This window comes from Epinephelus moara, chromosome 22, assembly GCF_006386435.1.
Source record: "Epinephelus moara isolate mb chromosome 22, YSFRI_EMoa_1.0, whole genome shotgun sequence".
NCBI lineage: Eukaryota > Metazoa > Chordata > Actinopteri > Perciformes > Serranidae > Epinephelus > Epinephelus moara.
The window spans coordinates 24039423-24058698 of record NC_065527.1 but is presented as its reverse complement, the minus strand read 5'-3'; the positions used below and the strand labels follow the sequence as shown (position 1 = coordinate 24058698).

Genomic DNA, 19276 nt, shown 5'->3' with positions numbered 1-19276 from the left:
ACATTTGAATTAAACTTTAACAGCTGATGACTTGAAAATTATGCTGACTGTCATTTGCATCGACTATTTAGGAAAATCAGAGAAAAATATCATTTGCATAATAATTTGGAACGCGGTGTACAAGAACTGCGTTAACAGTAAAAGTGCAGCATTGATTACCATCCTTTTACACCTGATATATCCCTTGATAATATCAGATTCAAGTCAGCATTGTTGAAATCAGTATGATTGTTTTTTCATATTTCATATTTTCAGTTTGATTATATACTTATGGGGTTGATGACTTTTGCTTGTGTCACAGTGCAGGACGTGGCCGGCTCACAAAAAAGTAAGTTTTTGTTCAATCATTCATTTCACCTCGAGATATAGTTTATGTTTGTAATAGCTGTTTTAAGCTAATTTCCTTTCCCTTCACCACACAATTATTCAGTGACTACTGTCATCACACTATATACTCAGCTTTTTTTGTGTGCTTTCATTGGTGTGTTGCAGAGACCCTGACCTGCAACATGTGCAGCTACGGTCTGCTGGGTTTCTGCCTCAGCACCTCTGAGGAGACCTGCTCGACCAACACCAGCCTCTGCTCTACTGGAAAAATAAGTAAGTCACCTCCTGATGGCCTGAACGCTCCCACCCTTTCCCTTCAAACAATGAATTACGGCACAGCCATGATTAAATTAAAATCACTCCCAAATACTTTAACGCCCAGTTACACACTCACACACGCACGCACACACCCCAGTGTTCCCAGCTGACAAACCTGTATATCATCTGACCAGATATTCAGGCTTTATTTACTTAATGATTCGATGCAGTAATTTCTTTCTTTTTTTTTTTTTTTTGTATATACAGTGTGTAACATCCTGTATATAATCTTAAATACTCCTTTACAAGTCCTGCATGCTAGTTTAAAAGTAGCTGCGAGCAGTGAAGAACTCATTTTAAGTTTCACTGTCAGACACATACTTTGTATTTCCAGTTTTGGGGGTTTTGGTTTCAGCCCAGGTAAAGAAGGAGAGAACAAAAGAAGTCAGGAAGTGAAGGAAAGAATGTTACTAATGATTTTTTTTTATGTCAAATGTAAAATCCAAATCTGCAAAATAAAGATATAAATGTGAGTCAATAAAAAGTGTTAAATATTTCCATGCAGTGGAGTAATAAGTATTACAGTAATATAGTAGAATCACTCAAATTCAGAACCAGTGCTTCAAAACTGTATTTGGTTAAATGTATCTTAATAACTCTCATGAATCCCATACAATCCTTTCTCCGCAGCTTTCCAAGGACTTTCCAATGTGGGCTTCAACACCCAGGGATGCCATGAGCCTGCTGGCTGCAACACCACCACCAACGGCACCCTGTTGGGTGTCACCTACATTAAGATACTTGAATGTTGCTCAACAGACAAGTGCAACCCCGTCCAGACCAGCGGCGCCCCATCCACCAAGATGACCCTCACTGCCGCCATTGGTGTAGCCGTCCTGGCCTCCGTGTGGGGAAGCATTCTGTAATCTGCTGAGCAGCCAGCTGCTCCTGAAATCCATTTGTACTATACAACATCAGAAACACTATCCAAAATAAACCTTGAACCTTGAAGAATGTTTATACTTTTCATAACTCAGGTCTTGTCATGTCAGGGTTCAGTTTTATAATGACAAGTTATATAAAACCTCAAACTAATGTGTCCACATCATGGAAGTTGAACAATGGGATGTTTCAGGGAAACATTGAGCTCGTAAATCTTACAGGCTGTTGTTTTGCTTTGTATTTTTGAATCTTTTTTTTTTTATCTATACCTATCCTTTTAACTACTTTGCACATAGCAGACAACACACTGATGTGAAAATAAAGAAAGTCCTTAAAAAACACGTTTGTTGGCTCCACAACCTGCTCTTATTTCAGCATCATGCATCCCTCCATTCATTACCTATGCCCTGCTGATTCTGGGCGAGAGGCAGCGTACACCTGGACAAGTGACGAAACACCTATTTTAACATCATATAGTACACAATATTAGTTTAGTGAGTCTAGCAATATTCTACTTCAATGATTCTCAACCAGGAGGAAGAACCCCCTCAATGGTTGAAATAGAGATTGAATAGTTATATACTGTACATGTAAAATGAAGCTTTAGCGAAAGTTCAGTCAGGAAGGGAATACACTTCATGCTCAGGCTGTAAGTGTCTTTCTCACCCTGCCATTCACTCCTTGCACATATGCTCACTCACTATCTCTAGGTGTCTGTCTGGGTAGGAAAGTCATCAGCTGATTCACAATCAACCAACAGCACAGCGACACACCTTCTCTATCAGCCTATCATCTAACTGCTCCTCATTTTAGACATGGGTCTTTCTCTGCTGTAGTTCTTTCTTGCTGCAGTCGTGCGCGCGCTCCACTTCCACCTCCCCATCACCACCAAGTCTTTACAAATTACAAATTACAAATCCGCCTCAGCAGTCAGCAGTCTCAGAGCCAGCAGCCACCACCACCTCCACCACCAGTGTCTGGGCTCCACGGGGGGATTTATCTGGCTGCCACTCAGATGTCCCTCGATCCTCTGGTGTCCAAGCGCCAAAGGTTTCTTTTAAATCTTAATCAGCGCAAATCATCTGTTGATCTGTACGACCATATTCCGTATTAAATATTATCTTTACTTCATTCTTATGTCTCTCTTGATTGAAATGCTATAACAGTTCAATAGAGAGTTCACCCCTTTCTGGTGTCCCCCATGGGACTGTATTTTGTCAATGGCAAGAGACAAATATTTTTTTATTTGAGTTTGATATTTGTCAATTTAAAAGATAATTTTGCAAGTCAAGAAAGTAGCAGGCTGTCATAGGTTTGTCATGGTATTATTTAGTTTGTGTGAAACTGCTTGGGGAGTTACATCTCTCATCTCGCCCAACATAGCCTACTGTATGTCACCAACACCAACTTGGCCATCCTTGGCACATTTCACTTTGTTCTTCCAAAACGAGGGAAAAAAGAGGTGATAATCCCTACAAATCTGACCAAGTTTAGAGCTTATTCTCGAGTATATCCATGTACAAAACACACAGGCACTGTAGCTTCATCAAGAGAGAAAGTTATGCGACCTGTGTAGGTTTTCTAATTACTTATCAACAATCTTACTTCAACAGTGTAACTACAAACTGTAACTTTATTGAGTTGCAAAATTGTATTTCTAATTGACAAACACAGTTCAAACAAGTTGAAAAAAAGTATTTGTCTCTCACCACTGACAACTATACGTACTTTTTCCAAAATAAGGTCACATAATGGTAAGGACAGATAGTTTGCTAAGAGTAATGAATGGTCAGAGTCCCTGCCCCCATTAAAAACAACTCAAATGCCTGTGCACCAGAGGGGGAAAAAAAATATGTAGCCACAGTATCAGCCTAAAGGATAAGTAAAGTATTTTTCAACCTGGACACTATTTTACCATCTATTTGTGTCTGGGTGACCAATGGAAGCTAACATTTTTGAAATTGGTCCAGCATTGAGCGAGACCACTGCAGCTGGCAGCCGCATAACAGGTAGCAACCACTCAAGGCATGTTTGCACCGTCAATTTACGTCCACTTAAAGTGCTTGCTTTGCCAGTGACAGGCTCAGACTGTTATTATTTGTGTCTGACAATGTGCGGAAACGATACCTGCAGAGATACAGAGGTTTGTGTTAAAGCGTGAGATCTTTTATGTTCAACCAGAAACAGGTAGCTATCCCCATATCCACCACTCAATTTACAGAAACAGTAATTTTATCATCTTAAAATACACTTCATTAAAAGCCATTAGACATGAAATAAAACTTACAGACACGGTTTTGATTCATCTTTCCACTGTTCCAATAATCACCAACTCTGGTTTGGCTGATAAACCCTCAATTCGCCCAGTTACATGTAAAAAATATGCTGTCTCTCTGTATACATGCTAAAATTACCAAATATTCAGCTCCTTAGATGGAAAGATTTGATGCTTTACTGTGTCATATCTAATAAACTACATATTCCTGGGCTTGCACTGTCACTCAAATGAAATAAAACAAATTTTCACATTTTTTTTTTACTATTTTCTGACTATTAAAGGTTCATTCGCAGATCATTATATTTCTACATTAATTAATCACACATTCAGTCTGCTCTGTGCTTTGCTGCTCCGCCTTTCCAAAATGCCCAGATTATGCTCTGCTGCTCCAAGAGTTCTGAATAACACAACAGTGCTCCCAACTTTCGAACAGTCCAGTTTGTGCTCGGAGCGAGTTTTTCCAAACGCACCCTGGGTGGATGTTAGTCGGTTTGCTTGCCAGTATTTCCCTGCTAATATCAGATACTAACGCATGCATTATGACAGCTGGTGTTGATATAACAAACAATAAATGATGTAATGGTTCAAAGCGATTTCCAATAGCCAAGAGTGATGCAGGAGCAGCCAACGAGCTAACCATTACCTGAGCTAATGCTAGCCAGCTAGCTCTGACTACACTGACCTGCTGTTGGTTGATCATAAGGTCAGCTGGTAACGTATTTGCAAACCGTAGGCTTCTTACTATCATAGATCCAAGTGGGGAACATTGCAGATAGTAGCATTAATCTAAATATGACTGAAATGTACCCTCCAGCCTTCTGTCAACATGGTGACAGTCAATCACAGTCAGTCTCATGTTTGTCATTGTTTTGGCCGATGCCCTGGAGTTCCTGCGACAGGATGCTGGCAGTAGGTCATTTAACAACATCAGAAAAAAGATGTCAATAATAACAATGATTGGCTGAAAGTTACATACAGAACCTTCAATGGGAAATGATGAAAAACTAACTTTACTGACCCTCCACTAAGTCCCACCCCTAAAACATAGACAGGCCAATCATACTGTGGCGTTGGCCAGCTCCAACAGGAGTCCAATAACAACACAGCTGTGCTCCATAGAGTTTAATGCAATCGTTTCAGATTCTCTTCTTTGTCAGGTTGGTTTTATGGGTTTTGAGCTAAACATTGTGCCTGGGGCACGTTGTGTACCTGAACAGGTTGGAAGGAGATATACATTACTTCCTTGTTTCCAAACCAAGTTTAGACCCTGAAAAGTGAATGGTTAGCTAGCTAGCTACGGCTGATATATCCTACTGAATGTAAACACATGCTACTTTTGCTTTGTAATGATTGTAACAATGAATAAAGTCCGTCCCTGCTGTACAGGAAACAGTGAAGGGAAGCAGGGAAACTTTGCTGATATTCAACCAGCTGTGTGTCATCACAGTGTGTGCAGATGAATGGTGTCTGACCTTCCTTGGAGCTCCCCATCCATCTGCTGGTGGAGGTCTGGCGGCTCACAGCACAAGGGAAGCCAAACACTGTTCATCTGCACACACTGTGATGCCACACAGCTGGTTGAATATTAGCAAAGTTTCCCTTTATATTCATTGTCCTTTGTCTCAGTCGTCAGTGATGTGGTGGTTCACTTTTACACTGTGATCTGTAGCCTATAGCTCGGCTTTAGCTTCTAGCTATCTTTGTCTTTTTAACCTGTTGTTGCTGCTGAGTCAGTTTGATATCCTGGATATATCCTTTAACACATTATAGACCCATTATAGTGTAGTTAATTACAGTGTGGACTCCGACAGCTTGACGGACCATCACAAAGGTAAAGTAAATAGTCAGTTGCCAGATTTAATGATGGCATGTATGTTTCTACAAAGGGTTAGTGGATATGTTGAGCTTTTGCATTTCGTTCTATCTAAAATTTCCTTTTTGATGTTATGATAATGCTGTGGTTAGTTTTAGGCACAGAAGCCACTGGGTTAGGGTTAGAAAAACATGTTTTGGCTGACAAATACACAGCTTTGCTGCCACAAACATGGCTGGAAATACTCACTTTTACTGGTCTTGAAAAACGGGCTGCTGCTTGTTCAAGTCTTTCGCCATCCACCATGGCTCAGCTCACACACTGAATGTAATCTGAACTACATCACTTTATGTTAACCTATGAAACATGTATCAGTGTATCACCTCCTTGGTTTAGAGAAACATACAATGCCAACATTTTATTCTGGCCACTCATGTTTTTTGTATAATTCAAAGAAGTTAACTGATTCTTCCACTTGTGTAGCAGGCTCAGGCAGTTTGCATGGCTCGTGGTATTCAATTAGATTTTTTTCTCAGTACATCAATCATTCTTCACATTCCTCCACTCTCAGTGACTCTTCAGCTAAATATGAAGACAAAAGACCTGAAAACCCCCCTCCTGTCCCCTCCCTTCACCTGTCCCATTGTATAAATGTGGCCTCACCAAACAGGCTCCTCAGTTTTTACTACACACAGCATCCGATCACCTGGGTGGAAGGATTGTTGGTTTTTTTTGTCTTTGAGCAGAGGCCAAGAACCAAACCGACAAATCAAGATGGGAAGGATCCTAATTGGAATCATTGCAGCTGTTGCATCTTTCATGCTGGGTAAGATTTAATAATTATCAATCAGTTATCGTAAATATATTATTGGAATGTGAGATATGACAAATAATGGACAAAACAAATCAGGCAGTGTTTGTTAATATGTAGTTAGACACTAGAGACTAAAAAGGCGGGAAAACATTCTCTTCAACTCTTTAAAAAAAAATAGACTTAAGGAATTTTGACTAATTTTCTTATTATTCATTCAATCATTTCACAAAAAAGACAAGGATCACAGAGGACAAGAATTCAGCTTTTTATGCACAAATCAGAATTGTTTAAACTGTACAATCAATGCATGTACAGTCATTTGCTTTGGTGAAAACAGTGGCTCAGTTTCATGAACCTTAAAGAAAATGTATCATTGAACCACTTCACCTGATGTATTTTATAAAACTTAACAAACTGATAATGCTTCTCTTGGGAGAACCTGAAATTTAAAGGGGTCTGTTCACCCAAATTATATATGTATATATATATATATATACATATATATATATATATATATATATATATATATATATATATATATAAGATATGATATGGAATTTTAAGTGTACATTTTAAATCAAATTTAGTTTGTGCTTTTGAAAACAATTTAAAAGTCACATTGAAAAATTAGAAACAATTTCTCGGGATAATTCACAAATTTTGCCTTCAAAATTTGGATAAGGACTATTTCTTTGGAAGAAAGTAGTTCTTTAAAAAAATATGTTAACCTCCATTGAATTGGGGTGTTGGCAAACAATGTTAGAGGCAGATATCTCAAAACTGAGCAAGTAAAATGGCAACTTTTAGGCTCCCACTAGAGGAAAGTGAGACAGAAGGGTTTTTTTTGTTTTGTTTTGTTATTTGGATTAACTTTAACATTTAAATTTTTTTTCAACCCTCCAAATGATCTAAAGAACACAGTGAATGCACATCACTGAGTATCAGCATTTCCCTGACAATTAAGATGAAATCAGTATTGCTGATATCATCTTGATACATCAGTCAGAGTTTGACTGTTTGTTTATCTCGGGCGGGGTTTTACGACTTTTGCTTGTGCCACAGTGCAGGGTGTGGTGGACCATAAATTTGACGTTTGTTTGAGGTGGAAAGCTACCCCACGGGTAATAACTTAATCCAGAAATGTTTAATTTCAAAGTTTCAGAAACATCTACAAATATTTGCAAAATCTTCACGTCGATATCAACAATATAAATCTCTAAAAAAAAGTTTAATCATTTGTTTCAGCTCAAGACTGTTTCAGTTTGTATTAGTATGTGAGAATCAACCTGCTTTAAGCTGATGATCTGTCCCCTTCAACCACACAAATAGTCCATGACCACTGTCGAAGTTATACATACTCAACATTTGTGTTTTTTGTGCTTTCATTTGTGTGTTTCAGTGGATACTCTGTCATGCAACAAGTGCAGCTACGGTCTGGTGGGTTTCTGCCTCAGCACCTCTGAGGAAACCTGCTCAACCAACACCAGCGTCTGCTTTACTGGGAAAATAAGTAAGTCACCTCCTGATGGCCTTTCCCTTCACTCCCAGTCACACACTCACAGAGATCAACAATCACACCCCAGTGTTCCCAACTGCCAAACCAGCATCCTATCTGACAAGACATTCATGTTTTTTTTTGTACTGATCCAGAGTTGTAATTCATAAATTATTTTTTGTATATGTAGTTCTTCATGTCATGTATATAAGCTCTAAATACTCCACAAATACTATCAAAAAGTAGCTGCGAGCAGTGAAGAACTCATTTTAAGTTTCACTGTCAGACACATACGTTTGTATTTCCAGTTTCGGGGGTTTTGGTTTCAGCCCAGGTAAAGAAGGAGAGAACAAAATAAGTCAGGTAGTGAAGGAAAGAATGTTACTAATGATTTTTTTGAACGTAAAATCCAAATCTGCAAAATAATGACAGAACACACCTGCATGTAACTTTAGCAGCTTAGGTAAATGTGAGTCAATAAAAAGTGTTAAATATTTCCATGCAGTGGAGTAAGAAGTATTACAGTAATATAGTAGAATCACTCAACTGTATTTGGTTACACATACCTCTGTGACTCATAATAATCCAACACAACCCTTTCTCTGCAGATTTCGTTTCACTATCCAGTGTGGGCTTCAACACCCAGGGGTGCAGGGAGCCTTCTGGCTGCAATGCCACCACCAATGGCACCCTGTTGGGTGTCACCTACGAGCAAAAAATCGACTGTTGCTCAACAGACAAGTGCAACCCTGTCCAGACCAGCGGCGCCCCATCCACCAAGATGACCCTCACTGCCGCCATTGGTGTAGCCGTCCTGGCCTCTGTGTGGGGAAGCATTCTGTAATCTGCTGAGCAGCTCCTGAAATCCATTTGTACTATGATCAATTACACCAAGCGGGTTCTTTACAACATCAGAAACACTATCCAAAATAAACCTTTTGGACCTCATGAGTTTATAAGAATGTTTATCTATATATTCATTTAAGTTTAAAACCTCAAACTAATGTGTCCACATCATGGAAGTTGAACAATGGGATGTTTCAGGGAAACATTGAGCTCGTAAATCTTCCAGGCTGTTGTTTTGCTTTGTATTTTTTAATCATTTTTTATTTATCCTTTTATCTTCTTTGTATCATATTGGACAACACAGTGATGTGAAAATAAAAAAAATCCTTGAAAAACATCCATTGCCTCCACAACCTGCTCTTATTTCAACATCATGCATCCACCCATTCATACCTATACCCTGCTGACATCACACAGTGCGCAGTATTGGTTTAATAACTCTCCTACTCCAATGATTCCCAACAAATAGTTAGAATAATAACCGCTGAAATAGTTTCAGATGTATGTCATAAAATAACCCTATAAACTACTACAATCCGACCCTTTTCCATTCCCTAGCTGATTTGCTATAGCTGTGTCTCAAGCCTCCTTGCTACAACAGCGGCTGGTGTTTAGTGCCAGTATTTAGTCTGGCAATTGTCAGAGACGCTTCAGTGAGTATATTCCTTGGGGGCCAAAAGTGACATTCCAGACCCGGTGCAACTACTTTGCATGTGAAAGACAAATGAATATTCAAAGAGAACAGGATGTGTGCTCTCTCCTGTGCATATTTCTATACATATCTGCATTTGTGTGGATTTTATCTTTTCATCCTTGGATGGTTGTGTTTATATATGCTATCACTGGGTATAATGCTTCTCCAATTTGTGTGTCTGTGCCAGTTTGCTGAAAGGAGCTCTATGCAATACTCAGAGCATTAATATCATAGCACACAACTATTTGCTGTGTGAAGTCGAGGTTGACGAATAGTGGCTGATTTCATAGTGATAGTTTCCAGTGAATTGGATGATATCATCCCCACACCCCCCAGAAATTTTTTTTGACAGCATCTGAAATGAACAATCGTTGACTTTATTAGAAACTGCATAACTGTTGGTCTCCTTTTTTTTTTAACTTGCATGTCTTTTTTTTGTGTTGTGTGAGGACACTCAGTGAACTATATCTTGCACAATATACGTCACCTATTTCAACACGGCTGTTACCTTAGCACACGTTCTTCTGGAGCGAGGAAAGAAGTATTCAAAGAAATGATCATCACTACAAGTCTTGCAACATGGACTGCTGTTATGCTCGTGTGAGTGCGTCTGCATACAAAGTACACAGGCCCCATGTCATCAAAAAGAGAGAAAGTTATTAGTCACTAAGGACAAAGTCACACTGGCGCTATTTGGTCCACTTTAAATGAACCCTGGTCCGCTTCCACGGATGGTTCTGTTCATTTGGAGTGGTGTAAACGCTCATTAGAACTCTGGTGTGGACCAAACGAGCGAACCCTGGTCCACTTGAAAACTGAGGGTCTACGTTCACCTGCAAGTGAACCCTGGTTTGGTTCACTTACAGTGGGAAATGCAAACGGACTATCCAGTGAACCAAAGAGAGGAAGTGAACCAAAGAGAGGAAGCGAACCAAAGAGAGGAGGTGACGTAGAGCGCAGTGCATTTTGGTTAGAAAAAAAAACACTAAGCCAACAGCTTATTGTTATACGGTCTGGACTATATATCGCAGTTGCTTGTGTCTACCCACAATGGATATCCGTTTTCGGTAGGGGCCAGTCAATGAGCTGGGTTTTCTTCTTCCTCATGCTTTTTTTCTTCCTGGTCAGTGGTCGTTTGGGAGAAATTAGGGTCGCAGACAGGTGGAGGGTGGAATCTGGTGGCGGTCGGCGGTTGGTTGAAGGGAGGAGGGCGCAACAGAACCAGGGAAGTTGAGACAGAGTGGGGGAATCATCTCTTTGCCTGCTGTACTATGGATAGAGCCCCCTGGTGATTCCTGTATTCTGTGGAGAGAGAGAGAGAGAGAGAGAGAGAGAGAGAGAGAGAGAGAGAGAGAGAAAAGGGGGGGATAAAAGCAAACACAAAAACAAAGAAAAGAGGTTTTGGGGTGGAGGGATGTGAGAATGAGTTCAAAGTGGACAGAAATGGATAAGGTGTGTGCAGAAATGGACAAGATTGAGGCGTCGTCTTTGTTCTGGAATTTAATTAAAACTTTTCACTGTTTTAGCAATCACCAACTCTGATTTGGTTGAAATAAACCATTAATTTACCAATTTAGATGTGGAAAAATGCTCTATGCACATTAAAATGACTGTTTCAGGGTTCCGACAGCTTTAGGCAAGTTTGATTTAAGACTTTGGAAGAATTCTTTAATGCTAATCCAAATGAAATTTAAGACCAATTTTACAACATCAATAAGACTGCTTAGTGTTAGAGACAGTGTTGTCCAAATGTTTATTGTGGCATAAAAAATGATGTATTTCTTTGTCTTGTGGCAGGGACAAGGTTACAACAGAAATGCAAAGTACGTGACACTTGTTGGCAAGTTTTCCTGTTCATTTTGTGTTTCTCGTGTGGGTTTCCACTGCGTTGATTCCCTTTTACTTTTTGCATAAAGTAGCGTGTACACTGAGCTATGGGGTGCCGTTTGTAAAGTGGCTCACGCTGAAAATAACATCAACATTTTGCCACATTTAGCTTCAAACAATGTTTAAAAAAGTGTGGTGAATTTTTTAACGTCACCTTTTACCACATTTACAGCAATATTTGTTAACTTAGAAATATATTAAATAGTTAAATCTAAATATTAAATGTGGCACCTAAATGTTAAATATTGAATCTAAATATTAAATCTAAATCTAAATCTAAATCTAAATGTTAAATCTAAATGCTAAATCTAAATATTAAATCTAAATCAGGTTACAACCCTCCCAAGTCAGCCAGCTGCCGGATGAGGTTGGCTGGGACATCCTCCAAGACAGTGGGAGGCGCGTCACACTGACACTGCATTGTAAGAGCTCAAACAATTGATAACATCCATTGTTTTTTAATAATTTTCCGAATGCCTCTTGCATTAACATCATGCAGATTGGGATAGGAGAACCAACAACACTCATATTTTGCTTCTGTCCAGGATGCTCAGCGGAGAGGATCCACTGTCTGATAGCTAGGTGTGACTGTGCTCTGCCCAACACAGGGAAGTGCAAATTCAACACAACTGGCTACTATTTAACCAAGATTTATCAGCATGACTGAAACAGGTATAAGACAATATATATACAGCTCAGTATGGGGTGCCGTTTGTAAAGTGTCTCACGCTGAAAATAACATCAACATTTTGCCACATTTAGCTTCAAACAATGTTTAAAAAAGTACTGTGAATTTTTTAGCGTCACCTTTTACCACATTTACAGCAATATTTGTTAACTTAGAAATATATTAAATAGTTAAATCTAAATATTAAATGTAAATCTAAATCTAAATGCTAAATCTAAATCTAAATCTAAATATTAAATATAAATATAAATGTTAAATCTAAATATTAAATCTAAATCTAAATCTAAATATTAAATGTAAATCTAAATCTAAATCTAAATGCTAAATATAAATATAAATGTTAAATCTAAATATTAAATCTAAATCTAAATCTAAAAATTAAATCTAAATGCTAAATATAAATCTAAATGTTAAATGTTAAATCTAAATGTTCTGGGTGAAACTAAATATTTAGCTAATATGCAAATTCACACTGCCGGTCACCGGAAGTACCAAAATAAAAGCTCGAGATGGTCAGACTGTGTTTATAGAATCAAATAACGAATTAAAACCAACTTATCNACTTTTTTAAACATTGTTTGAAGCTAAATGTGGCAAAATGTTGATGTTATTTTCAGCGTGAGACACTTTACAAACGGCACCCCATACTGAGCTGTATATATATTGTCTTATACCTGTTTCAGTCATGCTGATAAATCTTGGTTAAATAGTAGCCAGTTGTGTTGAATTTGCACTTCCCTGTGTTGGGCAGAGCACAGTCACACCTAGCTATCAGACAGTGGATCCTTTCCGCTGAGCATCCTGGACAGAAGCAAAATATGAGTGTCGTTGATGTTAATGCAAGAGGCATTCGGAAAATTATTAAAAAACAATGGATGTTATCAATTGTTTGAGCTCTTACAATGCAGTGTCAGTGTGACGCGCCTCCCACTGTCTTGGAGGATGTCCCAGCCAACCTCATCCGGCAGCTGGCTGACTTGGGAGGGTTGTAACCTGACACACATCTGTGCATGGCTTTCATTACTGACTCTATTAAATTCAATTCAAAAATAAAACATAAGATCAAGCACTTTTCAGGAGTACAGATTGAAGTACTTGTGGTGTTAACATTGTGACATAAAATTAACATAAGATCTATAAAATCCTACCTCCAATTTCTTAGTATTTCTAAAACTTCTGAAAGATTGATTAAAGACATACTAATTAAAAAATTCAATGCCTTTTAAACTTAAAGATCTCTGGGAACCCTATGTTTATTTAAATGGTATCTGGTGGGTTGGCAGTGGTGATTTCAGGGTTGTTTCTGGTTAAACAAAAACGTACTCCTTAACAAAAAGGTCTTTCTCTGTAGGGATTCTTAACAGGACACTTAACAGTCTGAGTCTGTCAGTGGCAAAAACAAGCACTTTTAGTGGGCGTAAACTGATGGTGCGAACATGTCCCGAGTGGTTAGATGCTGCCTGTTTCACCGCTGCTGGCTGCGGCAGTGTCACTCAATACAGGGCCAATTTAAAAATTGTTAACAATAAGGGTTGGGGACCAATATTCTGCTGTGAAGGACTGTACTGTACATAATAGTTTCAATTCCTGTTCCAGAGGTGTGTCGCCCCGTTACAAACGTTCTTATCACCACTGTTGTTGGCACGTATTACTGATATAACCCCCTCAGGTATAAAGATGCTGACAGTGAGTCATTGTTCCTCAGAACTAAACCCTGTACCTTCTGAAACAGAGGGATCTTAAAAAGTTAGAGACCAACCAACACTCTTTGGTGGTATTTTTATTAAAGAACATCATGATGACCAAATTTCTGTGGAGCTGCGCAGCACTGTTGACACTGCTTGTTACAGGTAGGAGGTTTTTACTGTATTTTGGAGATCAAAATTAGAACCTTTAATTTTGTGTATGGACTCAAATAAGGATCAGGAGGATTTTGAACATGTGAAATCCTGTTCAGAAATAATTTCAAAGCCTGTTACGTATTGACTTTTGTGAACCTGTGAAAAAAACACAACTTTAACTGTATTTAGACAAGCTCAAAACTGCAAATCCTTTCCACACATTCACAAACTACAATTTCTTATGCTTAGTTACAGCCTATAAAGGATTTCTGAACAACATTTTAGAAACTTAAAATCTTATTGACCCTTATTCATGCCCATACACTTTGCAGACACAGGGTATCCAGCAATAATGAAGCAGATTTTTACAGATGTGTTGACAGAGCAGGAGTGTCCTATAAAATCTGACGGAGGTGTTTGTAATCTGAAACAAAATAAAGTGCTGAAAGTATGATTTTTAGCAAACTGCATGAAATACTTCACCAAAAATCACATCTGTCTTGAATTTAAAGGGTCAGTTCACCCAAATTACAAAAATTAAATTAAATAAAATGATCACATGGCTACTTCTAGCAAAATAACAAATAGTTTGGGTTTTATTTGCTCAGGTTTAAAGATATCCATCTTATTTGTGCCATAAACTGACACTGTAGTTTTGTTTTCATTTTTACAGGATTTGACAAAAAAAAAGTTCACAGATCTTTAAGGTGTTTTTGGAAAAACAAGCAGCTGTTAAATGTCTTTTACCTCTAATGTATGTGGGTGGAGCCAGAAACCTCAGATATCTCAGAACTTGTGTCAATGTCATACACATGTATCCTGGATTTAATTCCACTTAAGATAACACATGACCAGCCAGTGTTCACCTTGAGAGGTTATGAAACCAACTCTTGACGTGTACTTTGTGATTACAGCAGGTGCTTGTTTGATTAAGGCGTGGAATGAAGTATTTGTGGCTTTGTTTTCCTTTCAGTGTATGACAAAAGATTGATACTCTAAGATTTAAAAAACATTCTTCTTAACGACTTCCTGTTTGCTTGTCGTCTGCTCTCCCACAGTTGAGTCTCTCACCTGTTACACCTGTGATGTCAATATCCTCGACTCCTGCCTCATCACAGCTCCTGTAAATTGCACGGGAGCTCAGGACAGATGCTTCTCTGCAGTTGCCAGTAAGATGAACATCTGAATGACTCATTAATCAATTTGCACAATTAAAAAAATGCCCAGAAACTCAATAAAAGTCGTCATCTTGCTACATGACCAACTATGTAGAAACAGGGAACAAAGATGCATTGAAGTTTGATTTCTTTTCATATTCTTTGAATTGCCCTGCATGATTCTGTTAGAAACACACTCACACTCCAACCTCGTCACATATCGTTGTTGATGATTTTCCACGTCCAGATCCGATGCACAAGGTACAAGGGTGCATTGGTTGTTGATGTTCTGGGATGCCTGTTACATGCATTGTTCCGTTTTCACAGGAAATTTAACGTTTACATACTGTCTCTTTGAAAATAAACGCACTACGCCAGTGCAACAACACCGATTGACGTTTTTTTTTTCCTCCAATAACTAACGCATGTGGTTAGGTTTAGGAAAAACAGAACAGGGTTTGGCTTTATAATCTTAAGGGACACAAACACTGCTGTCTCGGGTGAAAGTCAGTGAAAGTTGGCGTTTGTTGGAACCATCCACCACCCCTTTCATACGTCCTACTTGGACTTTTGCTGCCTTAACTTTCACTCTTGTCCTGCCACATTTCCCCTGACGCCGCCAAGCACCATTAAACTATAAAAGTGACCAGCGCTGTATCATGCTGAGGTCAAAGGATGGCTTTTTTCATCAGTGTCTGACACCGTGAGTCACTGCCCAAGCGCTGGATTTCGACGACTTGTTGATTCATTTACTTCGGAGTGAGACCGGGGTATTAAATGAATTAACAAGTGTTATTACTGCTACCTTCACTTTTCATTGAGCCGTTGAGCCTCAAAGAATTTAAATAATTTTGTTAATAATTTTGGTTTTCAGTTGATAGTTTTAAATTCCCAACATGCTTTAAATACTCTGTTGGATGATTTTGTACTCTAAATGTATAAATGTATCAATCTAGAACAAATATGTAAGAATTATTTCTCATAAATTTGAATGCATGGTTGGACTCAGGTGTGTGACAATCAGTGGAACTTTACTTTACTTTACCTTTAGTTGAAACCCAGAGTACAAGTATGAGCCTAAAAATGAGCGTAAAAGGCCCCCTGCAAATCGTAGTTGTAATCAGCTGTAAGTCATTAAAAAAGAATCACATCAAAGTATCTCATCTTTGCTTTCTCCAGAGTTTAGTGGCCCCCTCTTGGATGTCCATCAACGAGGCTGCACGGAAAAATCCGACTGTGAAAGCAGTAATGGCACCATCCTGAATGTTAACTACACGATCACAAAGACCTGCTGCAGTGCCAACCTCTGTAACGGAGCTGCCCCCATCCAGCTGCCTCTTGCTGCAGCTCTGGGTGCTGCTCTGGTGGCACTCTGGAGCCAGTGGGGCCTTTAACGAAGGATTCAGGAGGAAGAAAACAAGTTGCTGCACATTTTCATTTAAAATATTTCTGTCCTTAAATTTCTTGAATATGCTTTGAATAAGTGTAAGTGTCCTGATGATATATAATGGAGGGATACTGGCCGCATGATATGACTATACAGTATACAGCATCATATGAATTTATTGTACAAGTAAATTCTAGCTGTATATCAGAACTGACTATCTATGCTTTTCTGTGTAATTTGCATACATTCATTAATGTTTTAATGTATTTCAAAACCTTTCCAAACATGCATGAGATCATTGTAGATTTCGTGTGATTATTTAGTGCTAAAAGGCAACTAAATCCTAATTGTTTCCATTTTTGTTTTCTGTGTTTATTTGAAACAAAACCTAAATGATTAATATGATGAGATAAAATGCAGTTTTTTAGAGACAAGGTTGGGACATGGCAGATTTTAATCAAAGCAGTAGTTTATAGTAAGGCTTTTTAGGGAAACACTTTCTAGTTGAGTGATGGATGAGAAGACTGACTCCAGTTAGCAGCCAGTTAGCTTAGCTTAGCATAAGGGTTTAAACAAAAAGCAACAGAACATTATGTAGGTTATGTTTAGAAAAGTAAAGTTATGTAGGTTAAGTTTAGGCAGGTAAAGTTACGTAGGTTAGGTTTAGGCAAATAAAGTTACGTAGGTTAGGTTTAGGAAAGTTAAGTTTTGTATGCTAGGGTCAGGCAAGTAAAGTTACGTAGGTTATGTTTGGAAAAGTAAAGTTAGGTAGGCTAGGTTAAGGTGAGTAAAATTATATAGGTTAAGTTTAGGCAAGTTAGGTTACAAAGGTTAGGTTAGGAAAGTTAAGTTATGTAGGTTGGGTTTAGGCTACTTAAGTCACATAGGTTAGGTTTAGAAAAGTTAAGATACGTAGGATAGGTTAAGGAAAGTACAGTTACGTAAGTTAGGTTTATGCAAGTTAAGTTACGTAGGTTAGGTTTAGATAAGTAAAGTTATGTAGGATATGTTAGGAAAGTTAAGTTACACCGGTTAGGTTAAGGAAAGTACAGTTACGTAGGTTAGAGTAGCAGGTCTAGCTGCTACCGTGAGTTCCCTCGGCACACAACACCAACACAACAGATCAGTTACAGAGACCTCCTTTTATTCTCTGCTGCATGCAAATACTTCAATATAAACATTAAACAAAAAGCCACCATGCACCTGCTGTTGCCCAGCTTCTTCTGGCGCATGCGGCTCAGTCTCTGGAGTCCCTCAGTCTCACCAAATAATTTATTTTAAATAGTTTCAGCCCTTGCCAAACAATCCTGACAGCCAGCCTGTCTGTCTTCGTGGTGTGCAGCAGCCACTTGAGGCCCAGCACGCTACTGCATTTGAAAGGTAGAGTACAATTAGTTAACAAGCACCAGCTGTGCAAATCAGCTCACCTGGCGCTGGTCTTCTGATCCATCTCGACACCTCTCTCTCCTGCAGCTGAACCCCAACTACACCCACCTCCACAGTTAGGTTTAGGAAAGTAAAGTTACGTAGCTTAGGTTTATGCAAGTTACGTTATGTAGGTTAGGTTTAAGCAAGTAAAGTTATGAAGGTTTGGTTTAGTAAAGTAAAGTTATGTAGGTTAGGTTTAGGAAAGTAAAGTTACCAAGGTTTGGTTTAGGAAAGTAATGTTATGTAGGTTAGGTTTAGGAAAGTAAAGTTCCTCCCCCCGCTGCCGCAACCTCAGAGTCATCTTTGACAGCAATCTGTCCTTCAACCAACACATCAAGCAAGTCACCAAATCAGCATTCCACCATCTCAAAAACATTGCCTGCCTCCGCCCCTCTCTCTCCTTCCCTGCAGCTGAAACCCTCATTCATGCTTTTACTACATCTCGTATCGACTACTGCAACAGTATCTTCTACGGCACAATCTCCAATCTCCCGTGACCACATAACCCCTGTCCTCCAGAACCTACACTGGCTCCCTGTTCACTACCATATCCAATTCAAAATCCTCCTACTCACCCACAAAGCACTTCACAACCAGGCCCCCTCCTACCTTAAAGACCTTCTCCACCCCTACACCCCTTCCTGCACCCTTCGCTCCAAGTAAAGTTACATAGGTTAAGTTTAGGCAAGTAAAGTTACGTAGGTTAGGTTTAGGCAAGTAAAGTTACGTAGGTTAAGTTTAGGAAAGTAAAGTTGCGTAGGTTAAGTTTAGGCAAGTTAAGTTACATAGGTTAAGTTTAAGCAAGTAAAGTTACATAGGTTAGGTTTAGGAAAGTAAAGTTACGTAGGTTAAGTTTAGGAAAGTAAAGTCACATAGGTTAGATTTAGTCAATTAAAGTTACGTAGATCTGGTTTAAGAAAGTAAAGTTATGTAGTGAGGTTTAGGAAAGTAAATTTACATAGGTTAGCTTTAGGAAAAGAAATGTAGAAACGATGTATCTTAGAATAACTTACGATTACGTGGGTTATAAACAAACTCTGGTGCATTACTTTTCTTTCTTATGGTATACTTATGGTATAAACAGCAGATGAGAACAGCCTGAATAAGTCTCCCAAAATGCTGAGCTTTTCTTTTAAAGAACATAATTTGCAGCAGGTTTATTAAATAATGTTTTGGGGACTTTTTCATTGAGCTCACAGCTTAGATTTCACTTAAAAGTTTTATTTATATTTTGTATTTATGTTATTTCCATTTCTATTCTATTCTATGGTTGTAAGTGGACCTAAAATTGAGATTATTTTCTTAAACTGAAGACTAAAGCCTCCATGATTACATGCCATTCTTTTTAAGCTCCATTCCATAAAAGTGAAGGGAGTGTCTCCTCATTACTTTAACAAAGAATCCTAATATTTATCGAGGTA

General features: G+C 38.6%; 2 protein-coding genes across 2 annotated transcripts; both read left to right on the top strand.

Moving 5' to 3' along the window:
- Positions 1-6276: 6276 nt before the first annotated feature.
- On the top strand, positions 6277-9110 carry LOC126384371 (alpha-elapitoxin-As2a-like). The gene is made up of 3 exons (XM_050035400.1): positions 6277-6444; positions 7832-7942; positions 8536-9110. The coding sequence occupies exons 1-3, from the start codon at positions 6393-6395 to the stop codon at positions 8769-8771; spliced, it is 399 nt and encodes a 132-aa protein (XP_049891357.1). The 5' UTR covers positions 6277-6392; the 3' UTR covers positions 8772-9110.
- A 4661-nt stretch (positions 9111-13771) lies between these two features.
- On the top strand, positions 13772-16585 carry LOC126384145 (sperm acrosome membrane-associated protein 4-like). The gene is made up of 3 exons (XM_050035084.1): positions 13772-13892; positions 14942-15052; positions 16220-16585. Exons 1-3 carry the CDS (start codon positions 13838-13840, stop codon positions 16432-16434), a joined length of 381 nt encoding a protein of 126 aa, XP_049891041.1. The 5' UTR covers positions 13772-13837; the 3' UTR covers positions 16435-16585.
- The last annotated feature ends 2691 nt before the right edge of the window (positions 16586-19276 follow it).